Source organism: Papaver somniferum, unplaced genomic scaffold, assembly GCF_003573695.1.
Source record: "Papaver somniferum cultivar HN1 unplaced genomic scaffold, ASM357369v1 unplaced-scaffold_84, whole genome shotgun sequence".
Taxonomy (NCBI): domain Eukaryota; kingdom Viridiplantae; phylum Streptophyta; class Magnoliopsida; order Ranunculales; family Papaveraceae; genus Papaver; species Papaver somniferum.
Genome location: NW_020651415.1, coordinates 475,531 through 498,659, shown reverse-complemented (window position 1 = coordinate 498,659; position 23,129 = coordinate 475,531). Strand labels below are relative to the sequence as shown.

Sequence of the window (23,129 nt, the reverse complement as noted above, 5' to 3'; positions counted from 1 at the left end):
ACGAGCAACTGCAACTGCAATCAGAGTACGAACTGTAGTCATACGAGCAACAGGTGCAAAAGTTTCTTCATAGTCGATACCATATTCCTGAGTGTATCCCTGTGCAACTAAACGAGACTTGTACCGAATAATCTTACCTTCTGAATCAGTTTTGACCTTATATACCCATTTGCTTCCAATGACAGACTTTCCTGGGGGAAGCACAACCATATCCAAAGTGTGTGCTTCCTTGTGTGCAACTAATTCTTCGTCCATAGAGTTTTGCCAAACTGGAACTATAGATGCTTCCCTGTAAGATGTTGGTGCATGCACAGACAAGATGGAAGATAGAGAACAGTGATAGTCTGCAAACCTTACTGGTGGTCGATGGTTGCGTGTTGGTAGAGTATCATTAGAAGGATCCCCTTCTTGAGAAGCAGTGTCAGGATGAGCCATAGAATGATCTGGTGTAGCCTCTAGATTTTCAAGAAACATGATATCTGTGGTGGGAACGACATTGGACTGAGGAGTGGACTGAGGATTGGGAATGACAGTGGACTGATAAGTGGGTGACTGAGAGATAGTTGAGGACACATCCTCAAAAGGATCGAGGTAAGAGAACTGCTCGAAGCTGGAGGATTTACTAATTGGAAGACACCAAAAGGGTATACTTTCCCAGAAGGTAACATGTCTAGAAACACGTATCCTTTTACTCTCTGGATCATAACAACGGTAACCTTTCTGTTTTATGCCATAACCTAGGAATACACATATAGCATTCTTCTTGCTTAGTTTGGTTCTTTCTCTCTCAGGAAGGAGGACAAAACACGTTGATCCAAACACACGAAGCTCAGAATAGTCTGGTTTCTTGTTGTATAAACGTTCATATGGAGACATTCTTTCTGTAATTATGGATGGAATACGATTGATTGTGTAGACTGCAGTCAATACTGACTCACCCCAGAAATTAGATGGAACTGATGCTGACAGAAGTTGTGTTCTAGCTGTTTCTACGATATGGCGATGTTTTCTCTCAACTATGCCGTTTTGCTGTGGAGTTTCAGTGCACGATAACTGAAGAAGGCTACCTTCTGTTGCGAGAAATTCTTTGAAAGGAGTTGAGATAAACTCTCCCCCTTGATCAGCTCTGAAGGTCTTGATGGTTTTTCCGAATTGAGTTTTGATCATTCTAGAGAAGGTTGCGTATAATTTTAAGAAGTTTGATCTAGAACTGAAAAGATATATCCATGTGAAACGAGAAAAATCATCAATGAAGATAACATAATATAGTGCTCCTCCCTTAGAGGTAACAGGAGATTTTCCCCAGACATCTGAGTGAATGATATCAAAAGGTTCCACAGAATGAGTGATACTGTTATTGAAAGGTAGAGCATATTGTTTTCCGAGCTTACATGAGATGCAATAAGGTTCTTTATCAACCTGAGTTGTTCCCAATAATCCATTATTGATCATATAAGTGAGACGAGAGAAAGAAACATGGCCTAACTTAGAATGCCATAACATAAAAGGAGACACAGATGGAGATGCAGTTGAAGAGATGGAATTGGAAGTTGTAGTGGCGGCAAGCTAACTCTTTTACAGTTGAGGAGAGATCAGTGTTTCAAGGAGGTACAATATTCCTACTCTACGGCCTATCCCAACAAGCTTCTCTGTCTTGGGATCCTGTATCACACAACCAGAAGAGAAGAACTATATGTTAAGTCCTTGATTGCATAATTGTCCAATTGATATAAGGTTCATTCTTATCTTTGGGACAAGTAACACATCAGATACATGTATCTTATCAGAGATTTTAATCTTACCAATGTGACTAGCATTTAGTTCAGATCCATCTGCAGTTTGAATTATTGGTGTAATAATAGGACTCTTGTGCTCAAATATGCTAGAATTGAATGTTATATGGTTAGAGGCACCTGAGTCAAGGAATCATCCAGTTGAGCAGCTACCTGTGGAAGCAGATAATGCTGATGCTGCTGTAGCATTATTGTTACCCATTGAGAGTGCTTGCTTGAGCATTTCTTGTATGTCAGCTAGATTGTTTGGTGTGGATGCAGTTGCGCAACTGGATGGTGCAGGTGTTGTGTAACTGGATTATGGAGGTGCTGCATAACTGGATGGTGCAGATATGTATCCAGTTCCATTAAACTTTCTTCGTTCTCTCAGATTTCTGGAAGTAGGGGATGTACAGTCTCCTACTGTATGCCCTGGTTCCTTGCAGTAGTTTCACTGGATTGGAAAGCTTGATCCTTGCTGGATTGTTTGTGTGTTTGAGCTTTGTGATCCACTTTTCACTGATGGCACGGTGCAGTTCTTGACTAGGTGGCCTGGTTTCTTACAGTTGTAGCACTGGATTTATGAGAAATCACGATGAGTTTTCTGAGAGTTGAGATGAGTGTTAAAGTTTGCACGTGAATTGACTGCAAACACTGTTGGTGTGTCTGGTTTGATTCTTTTCCGAGTTTCTTCAGTGATGAGTTCGGACAATGCGGCTTCGACAGACGGAAGAGGTGATCGATGGAGGATTGAGGCTCTCACAGTATTAAAGTCATCTCTTAATGCCATTAAGAGCTGAATTAATCGAGACTCTTCTCTGTAATTTTTCCATAACTCCATATCAGCTGTCCAGTTCGGTTCCATTAGTGCTAACTGGTTCCATATGATTGACATCTCAGAGTGAAAATCTGAGACAGATTGTTCCATCTGTTGTTTCATAGATCGAATATCCTGTTCTAGCTTATAACGTTGGGCAAAGTTTATCTGGGTATACCTTTTTGAGAGAAACTCCCATGCATCTTTGGCAGTCTCAAAGCTTGTAAGTTGCATGCTTATAGATGTTACAACTGTGTTGCTTATCCAGGTTAATATTTTGTGATTATTGATCTCCCAGCTCTCTGCAGTTTCTTCTCCTGCATCTTTTCCTTTGCCAGTGATAACGACTCCGTTTGCAGGCTTCTTAGCTTTTCTGTCAATATATTTCCACATGGATTTTCCCTTGAGGAAACTTCTCATTAAGAAAGACCAATGATTGTAGTTTGTTCCATCAAACTTCACAGTAATGGGTTGATAATCTTCACGTGACATGTTGGGCTATGATGAAGAAGATATGACACTAGGGTTTGAGTTTTATGATTCTGATACTGGTTACTGGTTATCGTTTGTTTGTTGTAGCGGAAACACAGTTTGATTTAGATCTTGATCAGCTCTGATACCATGACAGAAACTGTCATGACATAGATTAAACTGAATCGATTAGATTGATTGAATTAGATGGATAGATATGATTACATGAGACCGTTCTTATATACAAGAACTCTAACTTGGTCAACAAGCAATATACAAGAATATACACACAGGATATACAGTAACAACCTATCTATAACTGGAAAGAAAGATATCTTGGATATCTTGTAACAGGTACAAACCTTCAAGCATCACAGCATATACCGTATTCATCGGAACAACCCACTATATTACAATCGATACAGGTGCCACCCGAAAGAAGATTACTACAGCGAACATTATCCTCACAGCAATTATTGTAGTTTATAAATGGTATTATTCCACAATCTTCGCCGACAAGAGAACATGCATTAGCCGAAACTAAAAAGACCGTAAAAATCATAACCAATACAAAGAACAGACTCATGACACTTTTGTTCTTCATGTCTTCCTATATGAAAGAAAAGATTTTTTTTTTATGTTTTGTTTTGTTGAATATATTTTAAGACAATTGTTTGATGAAATTGTTTTTATTTATACTACTAGTTTGGAAACAGTACTATTTGGAAAGTCAACTTTCGCCTAGCTTTTTTCCTTTTTTCTTTTTGAAGCAGCCTGGCTTTTAATTTGGAATTATGTAAGTCGAAAGGACAATTAATACTTTAGATGACACCAAATATTTTGATTTAACTATTTTTCTAATTACATCGAACAAAAATTATTAATTCAACTTGCAGGTTGTATCTATCCACAACAATAATGTAGACACCTAATCCTAATTAAAAGGGAATTTTAATAAAATATTCATTTTTTTAAACTCATAAAATTAATGCCTCCGTTTTTTTCAAACTTTCTAAAATGTCCTCACCGTTTACTTTCACTATTTGGGCCCGCCTAATGGATTCAATGGGCGTTTACCTAGTCAAAAACTGGGTCAAATTACTAAAAACCCATCACTTATCTAAAAGGGTGAGAAATATCTTCACCCGACCCTCTCTTTCTTCCTCTCTTTTGTCTTTCTTTCTTCCTCTCAGAGAAGAAGAAAAAAAGTTTGGTGGTTCAATTGAATCGATTATTTAAATCGATAGATATTTTTGGTTTGATTCATCAGCCTATTGAAAATTAAATTGATTGGTTTCATCGATGGCAACGAATGGAAAGGAAAAGATGATGTCCAGGTAAGATATTTTGAAACCCTAAGTTTTGATTTTGTTAGATATGTACTTGCATGATTAAATCAAATGATTTGGAAGGTTTTTCGTTCAATATAAAGTGAAACCCATAACTTTCTTTTTTTGAAACTCCCACTTTTTCGTCATTTTTTATCTGTTTCTTTTGTTTTGTATGTGAAAAACAAAGGGAATCTTCCTTTTGTTTTTGTCTGTCACTTAAAATTGAAAACAAATGATGATGTGAAGAATCTGCAGTTGAATCTGATGAAAGTCTTTTTTTTTTTAAAAATTATTTAATTTTGTTAGAACTTCTGTCTGTATTTGTATGTGTATTGGGTTTGTATTTGTATGTGTATTGAGTATGTATTTGGTTTGTATTTGTATGAATGCCTTATAATGTTGTTTTGTATTTCTGTATATTTCAGTGGCAACATTGATAAGGGAAAAAGCAAATTTAGAGACATAAGTTGTTATTGTACTGATAGTAAGATTCAGTTTGCTTTCAAAAAGTTACAAAGAAAAAAGATGAATCTGAGGATGTTTCAGCAAATGGTTCACATGAAGTTATGTTTGGAAGATATAGATGAAGTTATTTTAATGTGGATATCAGACAAAGGACATCCATGGACTCTAAAGAATGATCAATATTTTTTTTGGTTTTCGTACAATGTTGTGGTAAATGGCAATGGTTTCATTCAGTTGGTAGTCAAGATTAAAAATCCAAAATGGGATGTCACACCTAAGAAATCAGTATCAAAGTCACCTTAAGTGAGAAGAAGCCCAAGACTTGGAGGTGCTAAGAACAAAAGTGATGGTGGTGGCACTGCTAGGAAGTTGTTTGGGCAGGGCAGTTCACAACCTACTCAAGTAAGTGTTGTTGGTGATAATTTGAGAGAAGGATCAAGTAGTACACCAATTCAAGTAGATGAGGAACCACTTTTTAGCTGATGATGACTTTTTTGATGATGAATATTGGTTAAATAAAATGAAATAAAAACAACTTAATGAGGCTGTAATTCAACTTGAGAACAAAGAACTGGATCAGTGCCATCTTGTAGAAGATCCTGAAGCTGCAACTGCTTATAATAGTGATGGAGACAATGAAGATTCAAGTGATGCTGAAAGTGAAAATGCAGTTGAAGGTGCTTATAACCTAAACACTTGAGTTACTGTTTCGTACTTTTGTGCATTTAATATTTACTGATGCATTAGCTATTGTTGTACTAACTGATTCAAGTTATTCTTATGAAGATAATGATGATACAAGTGATGATGGTGCAGAAGTAAATGACCAAGGTTGAAGACTGACATGGCACTTTAATGTTCTTGCTTTTATGGTTGTAGCATATTATTTTTGGGCTCCTATTATTGTTTTTGTTTTTTTATGGCTTGTTTATATGAGTGATGAAGGTGTAGAACTAACTAGAGCTTTTTGTTTTGTACTTGTTTAGGTAAAGAGGGTGAAGAAGACCCACAGTATTACAAGGATTTCCAAGATGATAACCCTGAGTTTGAGGATGAACCTGGTGAGCTTTTTGATGAGTCAGATTTTGTTAAACCACTAGATCCTTCACAAATGATAGTAGGTACTACCTTTCCTGATAAATATGCATTCAAAATACATCTTAAGTTATTCTATGTTAAAAATGAATGTGAATTTAAGGCTCGAAAGAGTGACAAGAAAAGACTTAGGGTTTGGTGTGAAAATAGGTTTAACCATGGAGGAAAGGTTGAGTGTGAGTGGTTTGTGTTTGCTTAAATACTACCAAAGCAGTCTACATTTAAGGTTAGGTCTGTGAACTTAACCCATACTTGCAAGGGAAGCATTGTAGAAGACAAGATTCCCAATAGATCTGCAGACCCTCCATTAGTAGCTGAAGTTATACAAGAGCAGTTGAAGAATGGCTCTGGAAAAGTATTTCCAAGACCAAGACAAATTCAAGAGTATTTCAAGGCTTCTAATCTCATTGATATTACTTATCATACAACATGGAAGGCTAGGAACTTAGTGATGGAAGCTAAGTATGGGAGTTATGAAGAGAGTTACAAACTAGTTCCTCATTTTTGTAAGATGGTGTGTCACTCCAACAAGGATTCAGTTGGAACTTTTTGATATTGTAATACTGACATGGCTTTTGAGTCAATGACAATAATATTTGATGGAGCTATCAAATGATGGAAGGAAGGGTGTAGATCAGTTGTTGGATTAGATGCTTGTCATCTAAATGGTAAGTGTGTTGGTGTGTTGATGGATGCAACTGGGTTAGATGTTCAAAATGGTTTAGTCACATTAGGAATTAGTGTTTAACCTGCTGAAACAATTGAGAATTGGACTATGTTCCTCACTGACTTGAAGCCATTACTCTTAAGCCATGAAAATCCATTGACATTCATTTCAGATAGGCAAAAAGGCTTCTTGAAGCTGTTCCTGCTGTGTTCCCAGACTCATATCACATATATTGTTGGAGGTGAGCTTCTCTTAACTTTATTTGCTTTGATCATTAAGTGTTTGTTGTGTTACTTAGAGTGTGCTATCTAACTATAAGTTTTTGTTGTTTCAGGCACTTGTATAACAATTTCAAGAAGCAATTTAAGGGACAAAAGTTGTATAGCTTACTGTGGAATGCAACCAAATGCTACAAGAAGAAACATTTCTATGTAATATCTCAGAAATATTTCTTACTGTTGATATGTTTATGGTTTGTATATGTGTTATAACCTGCTAATTTGTTTATGGTCTCTCTTTGTTGTATGCAGAAACATATGGAAGATATGAAGAAGGAGAATTCTGGTGATGTGGTTTACCTTGAAAAGGCTGGTTTTGAGTCATGGTCTAGGGCCTTTTTTGATAACACTAGTAAGTGTGAACACCTAAATAACAACTTTACTGAGTCATTTAATTCCATGGCAAAAAGCCTTAGGGACAAACCAATATGTAGACTAGGAATTCTTTATAAATAGTTGGTTATGAGTTTGTTTCACAAAAGAAGAAAAGAAAGTGCAAAATGGAATCCAAATGGGTTGGTTCCTACTGCTATGAAACTGATTGGTATAAGTTGGTTGGTTCTTTTAAAGTAGACCCATGTGTGAGTGGTAAATTGTATGGAGTTACAAATGAGGGTAGCAAGGCATTTTTTATTGTGAACTTGGAAGAAAAGCAGTGCAGTTATCTACAATGGAAACTTAGAGGGTTTGTTTGTCAACATGTTGTTTGTTGTTTGAAGCCATTCAGACCTGATTGGACAAAGTAAGTATATACTTTATCAGAATTTGTTTTTTGATCTCAGTTTTACTAAGTTTGTATGCTGTCAACAATAACTGCCTTGTTGTTTGTTTTTTTTTGCAGGTATTGCTCTCATTATTACTTAGTTGCTGCATACAGAGCCACATATGCTCAAGTTGTCTTTCCATTTCCTCCTCAAGAAGATTGGCCTGAGGTACTTTCAGTCATTTTGTAGCTCCATTTTGTAACTCAAATGCATGTTATTTAGACTTTGGGCTCCCTTAGACCTTCTTAAATATAATTCGATTTTGTAACTCATTGTTATTTTTGTAGTTGGAAGAACATGAAAAGGTTGAATTGGAATCTGCTATCAAGATCAGGAAATCAGGAAGGCCTAGAGTTAAGAGGAGGAGAGCATGGGATGAGCTAAAAGTACCTACAAAGGTATATTCATGTACAAGATGTAAATCAACTGGTCATAACAAAACTACATGTCAAGGTGGTGATGTTGGCAAGAATTCAAAAGCTAAGAGGCAGAGAACCCAAGTAGATGGTGCTACCTTCACATCTTTTGACAAACCTGCTCCTCAGAAGAAGCAATCATCTCAACCATCTGGGATTAAAAAACAGCAGCTGCATCTTCTTCTAAAGCTAAGAAAGCTCCCGCTAAAGCTTCTACAACTTCAAAGAAGTGAATGGCAGTATGTGGCTTGCAGTAGTTAGGGTTATGAATTTTTAGAACAATGTTATTTTGGACCATCTTTATTTTGGACAACAATGTTATTTTGGAACAACTTTATGTATGAAATAATACTTTTTAAATCATGTATTACATATGAAATGAAGCAGATTTACATGTTAAGACATTTTCCTAATTTTGTAACTAAATCAATCATTTGTTGTGTTGAATTTCTAACTTTCTCCTTTGCAGCAAGGAAGATAGCATCTGTAGCCCATCTAAATGCATCATATTTTTGGCAGGTAAGGTAAGCTATTCCCTTGTTGTGTTGATTGTTGCATATATTCAGGTACATTCTGGAATTGCAGGCTGAAGAGAAGCAAAATTGATGGTGCAGTGGACAACTTTCAAAGCATTAATCATCTACTCCACAAGCTTGGCAGCTTTTATCTAAAGGTAACAACACTAACTTGAATTTACAATGGTTAGAAGCATCTTCAAACCATTCAAAATAATTGCAGGTAGGTATTGTGCACTTTAAGAACATTTTCCCATAGTTTTCATTTGTTGTAGATTGAAGCAATGCTCTTACACCATTACAGGGAACATGCTTGCACCTAGAATATAGCCAAGGACACACTTTTATGTCATGATTACCTTGTTCACACATAGCACAATGAGTGATGATTTTTTTCATTCTCACCTTATGGTTGTTGTTGTTGCTGCTACTACTACTACCTGGAGAGTCTTTTGCACCTCCACCATTCATTGTTTCTGAGTTTTCTTAGCTTATACTGAATTTTTTTTGAGTTGCAGAAACATATGGAAGATCATCTGTATATATACAGGTTGAAGAAGATGGAATTGAGAATAAGACCGTTGGGAGATTAGATCTTATTGTGGGTCGTTGATTTTTTTTACATGGATGGTTAGATGGATGCCACGTGTTTCTTATTGACTCGAGTTGAGTCGGCGTTTCAAATCAGCGATTCAAGTAGATTCAACTCTATTTAGTTCAAAGGGCTTTTTAGACTTCTATTGCGCTGCCACTTAAGCAATAACGGCTGTTAACTGCTGTTTACCGTTTTTTACCGTTTATTTTATAAAACGATCAAACCAAGGGCATTTTAGAAAGTTAAAAAAAAAACGGAGGCATTTTTTTAGTGTAAAGTTAAAAGTAGGGGTAGTTTATCAAAAAGCCCTAATTAAAAACACATGAATGTGTAGACGTGACGTCACTAACTCGATTGTCCGAGGATGTCTGTCATTAGGTAATTGATATATATATATATATATATATATATATATTTACAAGTATAATTGATGATATGGGGCCTCAATTTTTCTTTTTCTTTTTCATTTACGAAAAAGGGTGAAATTATTGAGAGAAAAGAGAAATAATACGAGAGACCCGGACGAAACAAACTGGGCAACTAAAAAGACAACGCAAAACATACTGACCGTTAAGAGTCAGCTCTACAAAGCTGAAAAACTCCAAAAATCCCCAAAGGCAAAACATAATCAGAAGTAGCCCAACAAAGACACTACCTAACAACCAAAACATTAGAAGGAGGCTACAAAGCTAACTGCAAAAGCTATATAAAAAATGGAACAAAGCAGCCTTACTCCCAAGACACAAAAAGTCACACTAAGATCTCTTCTTCATGTGGGATCTTTGCCTCCTTCCCAGAATTTCTTTAATATCCTTGTTAGGATTTCCTTTCCAATGAATCTTGTGTAGTTCTCGAGCTATCTCTTCTCCTCGAGTTACCCGAGTTCGAAAGTCGACCGACTGGAGAAATAATGAATGCAACAACTTTGTTATGGTTTTCAAGGATACCACTGATTGTAAAGGTGAAACGAGTAATGTAGTTAAAAGCAACTTTGACCGTGCCAAAGTGTCAAGCACAAGGTCATTCAGAGACTAACTTCTAATATATTTATAACAACCATATGTATAATTGTGATTCCAAGTAAAAAACTCAATAACCAAGAACCATGAAAAATAAAGGATTGTTCAAATACAATTACAAGATGAATATAGTATTTTATATTTTGAAATGAAAAAAGTATCTTATGCATCACATATAAAAGTAGCACAATAATTACACACGGAGGAAGGATCCCTCCACACTTGTATTCTCGTATTATCTCACACATTGGACGTCATTTTTGTGAATAAACATCAAACTGTAGCGGATTTGAAGCTAATATCCTGATGTCATGTTCCTCTAACCAAGTTCTACATGCCTGCCAAAAATGAACATATTCTGAAATATAAAACTTTACAATCTACCGATCTTAATTCCAATGGCCAAAAATCAGTTGACTTTCGGTGGCTCATATTCAAAGTTCTAGATGATGGTGTTACTTGGAATACACTCATTTTCGGTAGAAAAGTCGAGCTTTGTAAAAGGAACATATACCAAAAATATTATCTTCAAATCTGTTACCAAGACCGTCTTTGAAATAGGGCCTAAGGGTCGACCGCCCTAGGCCCCAAAATCAGAGGGCCCCAAAAATGTTTGTTCATTACATATATGTTTTGCGGATTTGCACTCTTAAACCCAGTAATAACTGTGACTGGAAGAACAAAAAGAGTGCGCAACTCGTCTCAATCGATATCAGGGCACAATCTTAAGGGTTTTATTTTCTTTCTCAATACAATAGTCCCCTCTTTGTTAACAATAGATAGGAAATAAGTAAGAAAATTTAACAAAAAATAAATGTAAGACGGGATGCCTGTATTAAGGACTATCCTTGATTAGTTCAATTCTAAATGATCACTTTAATTGAATTTATTTTTTGATTTGTTTTGGTTTTGAATTTAGTGTTTGGTGTTAGAATTGTGATCATTTGAAGTATAGCAGTTGTACACTAGCTAGCAACGAGAAAGGATAATTGGGTTGGCTATCCTAACTATAGAGTATGAATTTTTTGGATAATATTGATCTCGTCAAGATAGCTAATGATTTGCCAACCAGAACTGAGAGAAAAACCTTAATAGGATGACGTTTCTCTTTTTCTTTTTATTGGATGATGTTTGTTTGCGATGCTGTCATTACTTCAAAGGTATTTTAAATTTCTTAGACATATGTCTTTTCACTTGAATTTTAGTTATTTTTGTACCCTCATTAGACTTTTACATACGCGCATCAATGGATTGTTTGATTACTTTTCATGTTTTCCCCATATACTAGATTTTGTACCCGTGCTACGCACCGGGTGAACTCGATAACCACTTTATCTCGCCTCGTCCCAATGCATGCTTAGGATTTGATTTGTTGTGCCTCGGCTTCGCCTCGCCCCGTTGCTTTGGATATTTGATTTGGTGTGGCTCAGCTTCGCTCCTATCTCGATGCATGCTTAGGATTTTTGATTTCGTGTGGCTCGAATTCCCTCGCCCCGTCGCTTTGGATCTTTGATTTGGTGTGACTCGGCTTCAACACCTCATTAACCGCCGAAGGATGTTTTCAATGGCCAATAAATATTGAAGCTTCCTGCAACACAAATTATTGACACTTGAGTCACTAACAATCATCGTTACAATTAACAATCAACTTAACGGTCAATGGGGTCCTAGTCATGCACCGAGTCAGATGGTATGTATCGCCGGAGAGGTCTGAATCATTGAGTTGACTCGGCAGAACAGAAATCCGACCGAGTTTTGTCTGTTTTTCCGGACAAATTCATCTCCTTCCCTGCAATTTTTCAATTCCTAACATTCATATAATTACACATAAATAGAAACAACAGCTACACATCAGCTGAATCATCATCTTCATCATCATTATCATATCTCCTTTCCTCTAATTTCATCTCTATTGCCTTTCTTAACCTCAGCTTCATCATTGATTTCTTTTCTCAATTCTCAACAAACAGTTATCTCAACTCCATGTGGATTCAAAGTCATCTTTTTTATGGAAACAACATCTCACAGCATCACCAACTACATCTCGTCTTCATTTTCTTGATTCATAATCCTCTCCCTGTTTAGAAACATACATTCATCAAAGCTACCTTATTTCTTCAACTTATGCAACACATACACACTGCAACAGCCAAATCTTTCATCACTGACCACTATTCCATTGCAACACTGCCTACTTCAGTTCATTTGTAATCAATTCAACCTGCAATTTCAGTTCACAGGCAAACCACCAAGTTCACCACCATCTCAGACAACATCAACTTAATGTTCTTGTTTCTCAACTGCAGTATCATAACCATCTCAGCCCTTTCATTCACTATGTTTAGCTTCCTTCCATTACAAACACACAATCACCATAGTGCAACCCTTGTTCTGTACCACCAGTTACTCAGCATCTCAATCCCTGCTCTTGGTTATACAACCCCAAATCTCAGGAAAGCAGCAGCATTTCATTCCCATCTTCAGTTAACCTGCAACTTCACCAGAACCAACACCAAACTGCTACTGCAGTCATTTCCTTCTCTGCTTCATTAGCTACTGCAACAACAACATACCAACCCCTTGAAACTCATCTACAACTCCATACAACAGTCATTGACTGAAACCCATCTCTAGTTCAACCACCAATACCATTGATTCAATGACAACCCCACTACTAATTTCTTCATGGAAGAAACCAGTCTCCCCTGCAATCTTGATAACCGGTAACAATTTCTTAACCCATGAGAACTTTCAGATCTCTATAATTTTCTCCCTTATTTGAAACTGTCTGAAATCTCGAGACTCATTTCTCAAATTAACGGCAACAAATCCACTGATTTCATAGAAATTTGTTCTCTCTCAATCTCGAATCGATGTAGTAGAAGAGAATGAGACTAAATGAAGAAGAAACTAAGAACAAAATGGCAGGAGAAAAGTATCGAAGTTTTTTCCTAAGCGATGACAGTGTATGAGTTAGGTCTACTTTCCGACGGATGTGTTGTACACCTAACTGGTGTTAGTAACGTCCAGTTAAGTTTTGGGTGTAAACCAAGTGTAAAATATTTATAAGCCTTGGTTTTCTACTGAAATATTGTCTACCCACCTTTTGTCTAACAGTGTCACAAACGGCCGGTTAAATACTTGGTGTAAACATAGTGTTATCTAAAATTTTATGCTCAAACCAATAGAGTCTCGCCAAGTGTCCTCACTGGGCTTACTAATGCCCAAAGTTTTTATCTAATTTAATTTGAGGGAAGTGTCACGCTCACCGTGCGATATGGAGGCTCATATAACTTAGCATTTTAAAGGAGGAGAGATATAATAAAAAGGCCCTTATGTGAGTCTTCGCCCCGAGCCTCTAAATGTTAGCGACGACCCTGTCTGTTACCGTTTGGTTTTTATTCGCAAAAATCACATCCAACATGTGAGATAGTTTGAGAATAAAAGTGTTAAGAGATACACCTCTTACATTTATATGAGAAACAATAAATTTTAAAAGACTCATATTGTGCAAGGTGTTTGTAATGTTACCCATACAATATATTTATTGGTAGTGATATGAAAAACCTAAGACAATAGTCGTAGTAATACAAGACCTTTATTGTTAGTACTAAAGACCTAATAATACAAATCGTACTTTTTCATGTTAACAATTTAGTTTTTTTCACAACTAAAGATGGATAAGACAAAAATGCATACATATACGAAGAGCGAAAAGATATTATTTTTTAGAATTTTGACTTTTCCCCTGGTTAGAATAAAAATCCAAAAATGCCTCTACTTCTATATCGCCATTTATTCTACGTTTTCTTTGGATTTTCTATGCCGCATGCCTGCATACGGAGTCCCAGAAAAACATATTAATATACTTTTACATTACACACACTGTGGCAATCTCCATTCCTCGATTGCTCTCTTCTTCTTCTTTAATCTCATTTAATCTTCTTCTTCCAACTTCCCTTACAATATATTACAACTTTAGACATTCATGACCGTCCGCTTTTATCTTTATAATTCAACTGTTTGTTTTTCCAGGCACGATTAATTTTTTGGAACTTGTAATTTGTAATTGTACAAATCAAACGGACGGCGATGGAATACATTTGTAATTGTGTAGATTAATAGAAAATTATGTTGACAAGTTATTATAGAGTAATCTAGAATTGTAATATTTAAAATAAATTAAAAGAATAATCTAGAAAAGTCAGTAAAGGTTGTAAAAGTGACTAACTTATGAACATTTTAGAGAAACCTAGAGTATATAGAATTAATCTTATATAGGAATTTGTAATTAACATTCATTTGTAAGAAAACAAGTATCAAATCAGTACAAGATAGAGTACAAGAAACTATTAAGTCTTGCTTCACAGCCTTCCATACTAGAATGCTAGGAGCTCCGTAAAAGCAACACCAACATGCTCACATATCTCCTCAAATATACATCATCGGGTGTTTCAAGTTCTATATAATAACTTCTAACATAATTTATAATTGTGCAAATCAAACAGACGATGTTGGAATACATTTACAATTGTTTAGATTAGTAAAGAATTACCTAAACAAATTAGTCTAGAATAATCTTGAATTGTAACGAGTGAAAGAAATTAGAAGAATAATCTGGAAAAGTTTGTGTATGAGTAACTCGTGAATATTCTAGAGAAACCGAGATTACATAGAACTAATCCCATAAACTGAAACTTGTGACATTCATCTGTAAGCAAGAACCAAATCAATACAAGATAGAGTTTATGCTTCATAACCTTCAATGTTAGAATGCTAGGAACTCTATATGAGCAACACGACTATATTCGTATATCTCTATGAATATCATCGAGTGTTTTAAGTTTCTATATAAAAATTTGACATGGTATCCGAGCAAGATATAATCTCAGCAAGTCTAACACTCCTGGCATACTTGGCACCATATTCCCGTCATTACTTTATCGATATCCCAAGAACAAAATTACCCCCAAAAGCAATAATATAACTGCAATAATCAACAAATGTCACGCCCATGAAATGCAAAATGCCGAAGTGTAATAAAAGATGGGGAAGTTGCCCCAATGACCGACTTTAGTCACCTATGCCGGTTCAACCGCAAGGGCAAGGCCACGGCCACTCACCATAACCACCACATCGGTTGCCACTCCCCCGCTATCCATGTTTGGACGAGTCAATCCAAAATCTCAAAACTGATTTTGCCAGCTTTTTAAGGAATAGCAGATATTTTCGATGTATCAAATATCCATCAAATTTCCTGGTCACCATATACCCACCGCTCATCTAACACCCTCATCAAAAGCAACGATAACATTTAACACATTCTACTTTACTGAAACCACTTACACTATACGCGGCCGTTAAGATTATATCTACAACCAGTAATATAATTACACGCAACTTTCGCGTCAAAAAAATATCAAAAATTTCCAAAATAAATCGAAATTTGAATTCTCAGTTTTTCCCGCCCACGGAAATATATCTCTCTTCAAGTCAAATCCCTAAAAATTTCTCTCACTCCTCAGAAAAAACCCATTTCCCCGTCTCTGAAACCCCAACTCTCCCATTTCCTCCGTCTTCTTACTGTAAATCTCTCTCAGAAACTCCAATTTCTTACTCCAAATCTCTATTTTCTTACCCCAAAACCGTTTTCTGAAACTCTATTGAACCCTTAATCTCCATTTTCATACCCTAAATCTCTATTTTTCTTACCTCAAACCCTCTTTCTGAAACCCTATTGAACCCTAAATCTCCATTTTTCAGATGGCAATTACACCTGCTAGCCGGAAAAGAGGAAGAAAACCGAAGGAGGATGATCCTCCAGAACCTAAGAGGAATAGAACATCGATTAAAATCAGAGAGCCAGAAGCAGTAGATCTAGAGACCAAATCAAAAGAGGCGAAAACAGTCAAAGGAAAAGGTAAAGAGGTTCTTGTTGATTTACCAGACAAGAAGAAGAAATCAACAAGTAAATCTGAAGTTAGAAGACCAAGGAAGAGAACAGATGGTCCGTTGAAGAAATTAAAGAGTGTGATAAGTGAAGGAAAGAAGAAGGTTGGTTTTAAAGATGATGATGAAGAGGAGGTTGCAGATCTAGTCATTGACAACCCGGAGGAAGCCGTAGATGAGGAAGAAGAAATTGAAGATGTCCCTGTGGAGAAGATGAAGAGGAAGATCAATAAATCTGAGCAGCAGAACGAAACTTGCCGTTTAATTGGTGAACCGGTTCCTATTGAAGAGGCTAAACAGAGATGACCTCATCGTTATGATGCAGCAAAGGTAGTTATTCTTGTTATTTATTGGTTTTAATTGTTTGTTGATTTTGTAATTTTGGTTTTGGGAATTTTGATATGTTTTGATTAGTTAATTTTTGTGTGTGATTGTAGATAAGGGAAGGTGGTGAAGGTTACCTGCATGTTAGACGGCACTTCACTAGTGCTGAAGTAGATGGCGAGATTTACCAATTGGGTGACTGTTGCCATATCAAGGTGAATGATCTATATTTGATGTTCTATTTAGTTTGTGTATTCTTTTTTCATGAGTAAGTAGACAAAGGTGTAGGAGAAGTTTATGTGCTGTAATTGTTTACAAGAATCTATTAATGAATTATATTGTAGGAGAAGTAAGTAGAATTATATTGTTTGATTCATGTTAAATTGGCTTTTCATTGCTGAATTTTCATGTTTTGTGCATTTTGGGTTTCATAATGTTGATTGATAAGTGTGTTTGTTATAATTTGACAGATGATTGTATGATTTTGTATTTTGTAAGATTCTAATATTACATGATCTATCTCAGGCTGAAGATGGAGAGCCAGATTATATAGGAAGAATCGTTGAATTCTTCGAGACAACTAAGAAGCTGCCATACATAGCTGTAAAATGGTTCTTCCGAGCAGGAGATACTGTATGTTATGTTAGAAACACTCATTTTCTCTTTTCTAGAGTTATGTACCACTGTTTTGTAAGTCCGCAAATTTTTTTGAATGTTTCAGGTCATCAAAGAACACTCTTACCTTATTGATGCAAACCGTGTACTCTCTTCTGACTCTGGAGATGACAATCCACTGGATTGTATTCAATCTAAAATTACTGTTGCTTAAGCATCCTTCTTGGTATGGGTTTTTTCTTTGTTTTCTTTGTTCACTGATTTTTATCATTCCAGTTTATATTTTAGTTTTTTGAGTGACTAAATTTCTCATGTTGGTTTGGTTTAAGGTCCCCGGCTGTCATTATTATTATGACATGTCCTACCGCAAAGATCTTTGTACGTTTGAAAATCTACCAACAGGTAATGAACTTTATCTACTAATAGTTCCCTCCAATTCTTGCTTGCAGATACTAACAACTATCTTCTTTTGTAGAAAATGGGAAAGAAGCTAGTACTTCATCCACTGCAGTTTCAAGGGAGGGTTGTTTGAAAGTCTTTGAGGAAGATATTGCTGAGCCTGATAAAGTTATGATGCTTCTTGACATGTATGCTGGTTGTGGTGGCATGTCCACAGGCCTGTGCATGGATGCAGCTGCATCCAATGTGAACCTTGTCACTGTAAGTGAAAAGAAATGAATTCAACACATTTGGCTTAGTCTGTTTATCTCACACTGAAACTTAACATTGTTATTTCAGAGATGGGCTGTAGATTTTAACGAAGACGCTTGTGAAAGTCTTAGCTATAATCATCCTGAAGCCGAGGTATCATGTTTCGCTTCTATTATTGTCTTTTCTCTTCACATTTTCAAGAATACATATTTTCAGACAATCAACTGCCAATTGATTTTAGGTGCGAAATATGAAGGCCGAGGACTTCCTACATTTGCTTTATGAGTGGAAAGATCTCTGTGCTCGTTTTGATTTGTTGGGGACTGATTATAACAAGACAAAAAAACCAACTGAGAAGGAAGAAACTGAAGAAGAGGCGCAGAAACGTCCTCCAGATGAAAATGGAGAATACGAAGTTGAGGAAATCATAGGCATATATTACGGAGTTAACCCCGATACAGATGAAGGGGATGCTGCCTTACATTTTAAGGTATTACTTTTGCAATTTCTAATATTTTATTTCTATTTCGTCAATTCTTACTCATTTCTGACATTTTTATATAATTTAGGTAAAGTGGAAGGGGTGGGGATCAGACTGGGATTCCTGGGAGCCTTTTTCAGAGCTCACGTATGTTACTTCAGGTTGAGCTTTCTACATATGCATCTTCTTTGTTTTTCCTATTTTTACCTGCTTCAGTCTGTCAGTGCATTGGTTTGATATTAGTTTCATGTGCAGGAAATGTGAGGACTGCATTGAGGAATTTGTTACTGCTGGATACCAGTCTAATGTATTGCCTCTCCCTGTAAGTGTATATCCAGTTTTACTATTTGTCTGAGTGATTCTTCTCTAATTTATGTACTTTGACATGTAGTCATTTTATTCAACCCATGACCTAGAAGTGTTTGTGTGTACTTCTGTTATCCAATTTTTTTAATTTGTGTTTTTTTCGGGTACCTTTATGAACTGATTTACTTTTAAAGGGTTTATATTATCTTGCAGAGTAACTGTTGGCCAAATTTTTCTAATCAATAGAATTATTACTTTTCATCTTAAATTGTTGCCTTTATCCTGATGCATGTTCTCCAGACCCCAAGCATGAAAAAGCAATCTATTTGAATTTAGTTTCCCTAATATTAATGACATGTCTGATGTCTTTAGAGTTTATCAGTTCCTAATATGATCCATACACTGGGTGCAGTATAAATAGCAAGGTTGCCCTGCCATACATAATCATCCTGTATATAATGTTAGACAGTCATAATCTTAGTAATTTGAGGTTTCTAGTGTATGGATCAATTTAGTTACATAGGAGTAATCACAAATGCCAAATTCTTTTACTGATCGGTTTTGCCTCATGTGCACTTGATGTTCAAAGGCCCAATGCTAAGACATAGCAATCTCTCTTTTGAATTTAAACCTCACTCTATGTCCGCGTCATGTAACTTCTTGACGTGAGACATTTCCAGGCCTTGAGCATAGTGTTAAGAAGAAACTGGTATACTTTAAGTGGCGCTCTCCTTCTGAGAATATTTTACGTAGTCTACTTTTAGATACTGGTTTATTTTGTGTAGCCAATTATGATTGTATCTTAACAAATTTATCTGTTGTTCTGTTTGTCTTTTAAGGGTACTGTGGATGTAGTATGTGGTGGACCCCCCTGTCAGGGGATCTCTGGGTTCAATCGGTTCAGGAATTATGAGGAGCCTCTAAAGGACCCTAAGAATTATCAGCTTGCTGTGTTTATGGATATTGTGAAGTTTCTTCAGCCGAAGTTCGCTCTCATGGAAAACGTAGTAGACATTATGAGATTTGTGGGTGGAACGCTTGGTCGGTATGCTATAGGAAGGCTTGTCACAATGCAGTACCAAGTCTGTCTCGGTTTGTTGATAGCTGGAAGTTATGGCCTACCACAGTTCCGTATGCGCACCTTTCTTTGGGGTGCCAAAATGACAGAGGTAGAATTGCTTTGTCAATAGTTCTATCAACCATCATTGCGACTGTTTAATTTAGTTTTACTAGATATATAATTGGTTATCAGAACTTTATAGTTTACTTGTCTTCTTATTGCAGAAACTACCTCAATTCCCTCTTCCTTCCCATAAGGTTATTGCCCGTGGGTTTAGCCCTAAGAAGTTTGAGGTATGTATGCATGTGATTATCCTAAAAAGAATTGTTAAACGTATTTGTATTTATCAAATAATTATTCTTGCTCGGTTTGTGTAGTAGTAAAGGGGGATGAAGCGTATACTCTGCAGCTGAAGGATGCATTGGTTCTTAAAGATGCAATTTATGATTTGCCTGAGGTAAGCAAGTTCGTTTTGCTGCCTTTATTGATTTTATCAAGTTAACGTTGATAGTGGCGTATTTACAGTATTTATTTTTGGTTTGTAGATTTTCAACACATGAAATCCAGGATGAGAGGGACTATGGTAATGGTATTCCTAAGACGGACTTTCAGAAGATGATTCGCTTGCCAAAGCACAGTAAGTTTTTCTATTATAGTGTGTGTTTTCAATTTTAAGTTAGCATGTTGGATATCTTTCAAGAATATTAAATATTTCCTTCCTTTCAGAGTTAATGGGGTCAGCTTAGTTAGTTATTAGTTAACTTGGCGAAATCAGTTTTCATCTTGTAATACATATACTGATTGTATCCTGTTGCCGATTTTTAAGGGGGCAAATTTCAGGAGGGAGTGATAGTTGTGGAAAACAAGGCGTGGCGTGATCGGAAGATGGTCAAAGTAATGACTGAAAGATCTAGAAAGCCTTTGGTAAACAGCTCTTTTGAATCTTTTTATCACAAGTTATTCTGCCAATTCATTAATCAAACACATTCTTACATAGTTACATTACTGCAGGTACCCGAGTATGCCATAAAATTTGTCAGGGGAACTTCCAAAAAGTGAGTTCGTTTCTTTACTGATCAGTTATCTTTAGTTTAACCTAGCCCAATTTATTAATCATGTATGCTTGGTTTTCAGGCCATTTGGAAGACTCTGGTGGGATGAAATCGTGTCCACCTTTGTGACTCGTGCCGAGCCACATAACCAGGTGAACATAGTTTTATTTTTTTGCAAATCTTATTTTGTTAGTGTTTTAAGCTTTTAGATAATATGCTAAAATCATAGGTTATAACAGAAAGGTACAAGAATGTTATGTTTGTGGGGAATGGTTTGATGTTTAAGGAGGACACTGAAACTGATGTTCCATCTAGTCTTTAGGTTATAACTTATTGCAGTAAAACAAATTTTTGATACATTCCTCATGATTCACTGCTAATCTTAAGCATAATCCTTCCAGATGTCCAATGCCTTCTTTTAAGTTATGGGTTTTTTATATAAACAGTGGATGGTTTATGTAACCATTAAATTTCTGACTTTTGGGGTTTTTGTCAGATAATATTGCATCCTGAACAAGACCGGGTGTTGTCAATAAGGGAAAACGCCCGTCTTCAAGGGTTTCCAGATTTCTATCGTCTGTTTGGTACAGTGAAGCAGAGGTAAAACTTGTACTCTTGATTGTTTTTCTATTTTCCTTATAATTCTTTTTGGTTCTCCTTCAAACTCTATCTAACGTTTCTTTGTGCATTATAGATACATGCAAGTTGGAAATGCAGTCTCTAGGATTTTCTCTAGCAAAGGCCGTAAACAAGACTTCTGGCAGTGGACAGGTTTTTGAACTCCCTCCATCCTTCTCAAGATATGAACAAGATTAAAACAGTTAAAGTTTGACTTCTGTAAAAAGGTGGTTTGCTGATGACACCATATAACAATTTTAATGAGGATTTGAGTCATTCTTATGGGTTTTTGATCCAGAAACACATTGATTTATCTCTTTTGGTGTCTCTTGTAATGCAATCTCGAGCAGCAGCACATTTAGCTCTTTAGTACTGTAACTTTTGGATCTACTTTCTTCTGAAGTGAAATTCAGTTTTTCATATCCTCTGTCCTTATGTTTTCAACTATACTTGTGATAAGGCCACTAGATTAACACTTGCAGGATGATAATAATCATGAAGCAATATTGCCATTTTTGAAGGATTAGTCTCTGGAATTTAGATGCTTTTGATGAAATGGCTTAGGGTGATAAATTTTTGATGGAATTGTCTTTGTGTGTATAAGATGTGAGAGAGCACTAGGTCGGCTCTTAGTTCCCATTGGCCTGATGCTTGTACTGTCAGCTGTATTACTAGAAATGTCACTTGATGTGGTGAATCTGATTAGAGAGACTGCTTCAGCAATACTAAGTTTTCCCTTAGTAAACTCGTAAATGGATTATGTGGTTGAATCAGATCATAGTGCTGCTGAAGAACACATTTCTACAGGTTAAGTTGTGGATTACAATTTTTTTACATCAATCTCATACATAGTGGTGGAGGAAGAATCTTAAATTCTTAGGCTGAGTGGAGAAACAAATGGTCATTGACTTCCATCTGATCTTTGCCAGAAATGTGCATTCAATATTTATGCCCCTCAATGTGAGCCACAACTTTTTAAAGATAAGCTTGCCCGCCATATATCAATCTCCAGTTGAAAATGTGCACCTTGGGAGAGCAAGGTTTTTGGCATTCCAGAACTTCTTTTAAGGAAAGTCAGTATCAGCAAGAAGTTTCACCTTGATTATTTGAAATCAACTTAGCTTTGGTTTGAATCTTCTCAGTTTCTTTAGCAATGATGGACTTGAGGGAAATTAAACTTGTAATGCTTGGATTACTTATGATTCCACTGCTCAGAACCTCAGACCATGAGCATTTGTTTCAGCACCACTATGATCTGATCTTCAGTACCACTTTGGAACATTTACATATTGGTTTCTCTGAACCTACCAAATTTTGTTATGCAAATTTAGACTGTATCCTAATTGGAGTTGCATTCGAAATTCTTATCCCAATTGTTTGTGTTATTGATTTAAGTTTTGGGATTTGAATGATCTAGAGAGAATAAATATTGAATGCATTTTTGTGCCAGGAATTAGATGGGAGACATTGACCAATATTTATTTCTCCCACTGCGATATGACTCCAGCCATTCTGTTTGCTTCACCTCTCAGATTAAGAATCTAACTGAACTCATTGCTTCTGGGCATTACCTTTATCAAATTGGATCATGCTATCACATAACCTCGTATGCGTATATTCATGCTTAGCCTAGCAAATTCTAGTTGGAATTTCTGCGAAGCTACTTCCAGGAGGAAATATTTTGACAATCCATAGTCAGGCATTTTGGTATTTGCTGCACCTGTACTTCTCATTCTTTCACACTTGGGTGTTAAATTTAGCCTTTGTTCAATGGAGTCTTGTCCTTTCATAACTAGTTTTGTGTTTTCATATTCAATTTCAGAACCTAAAATTTGATTACTGAATAACAAAATCACAGGAGAGGCTTC

General features: G+C 36.2%; 1 protein-coding gene across 1 annotated transcript; it reads left to right on the top strand.

Annotated features, from left to right (window-relative positions):
* The first annotated feature begins 15,740 nt into the window (after positions 1–15,740).
* LOC113345878 (DNA (cytosine-5)-methyltransferase 1-like) lies at positions 15,741–21,681 on the top strand. Its single transcript, XM_026589533.1, has 19 exons — positions 15,741–16,484; positions 16,592–16,693; positions 17,004–17,111; positions 17,200–17,319; positions 17,423–17,495; positions 17,569–17,753; positions 17,832–17,897; positions 17,986–18,234; positions 18,314–18,372; positions 18,481–18,547; positions 19,371–19,700; positions 19,816–19,958; positions 20,007–20,048; positions 20,137–20,228; positions 20,418–20,515; positions 20,603–20,646; positions 20,726–20,795; positions 21,140–21,243; positions 21,338–21,681. Exons 5-19 carry the CDS (start codon positions 17,450–17,452, stop codon positions 21,420–21,422), a joined length of 1,680 nt encoding a protein of 559 aa, XP_026445318.1. The 5' UTR covers positions 15,741–16,484; positions 16,592–16,693; positions 17,004–17,111; positions 17,200–17,319; positions 17,423–17,449; the 3' UTR covers positions 21,423–21,681.
* The last annotated feature ends 1,448 nt before the right edge of the window (positions 21,682–23,129 follow it).

What these genes read in the sequence shown, in the direction of transcription:
- LOC113345878 (XM_026589533.1), top strand. Translation starts at nt 17,450, where the DNA reads ATGTCCTACCGCAAAGATCTTTGTACGTTTGAAAATCTACCAACAG. An exon ending in GAGCCTTTTTCAGAGCTCAC is followed by an intron (nt 18,373 to 18,480) that starts GTATGTTACTTC and finishes TTTCATGTGCAG; the next exon opens with GAAATGTGAGGACTGCATTG. An exon ending in GTGCCGAGCCACATAACCAG is followed by an intron (nt 20,796 to 21,139) that starts GTGAACATAGTT and finishes GGTTTTTGTCAG; the next exon opens with ATAATATTGCATCCTGAACA.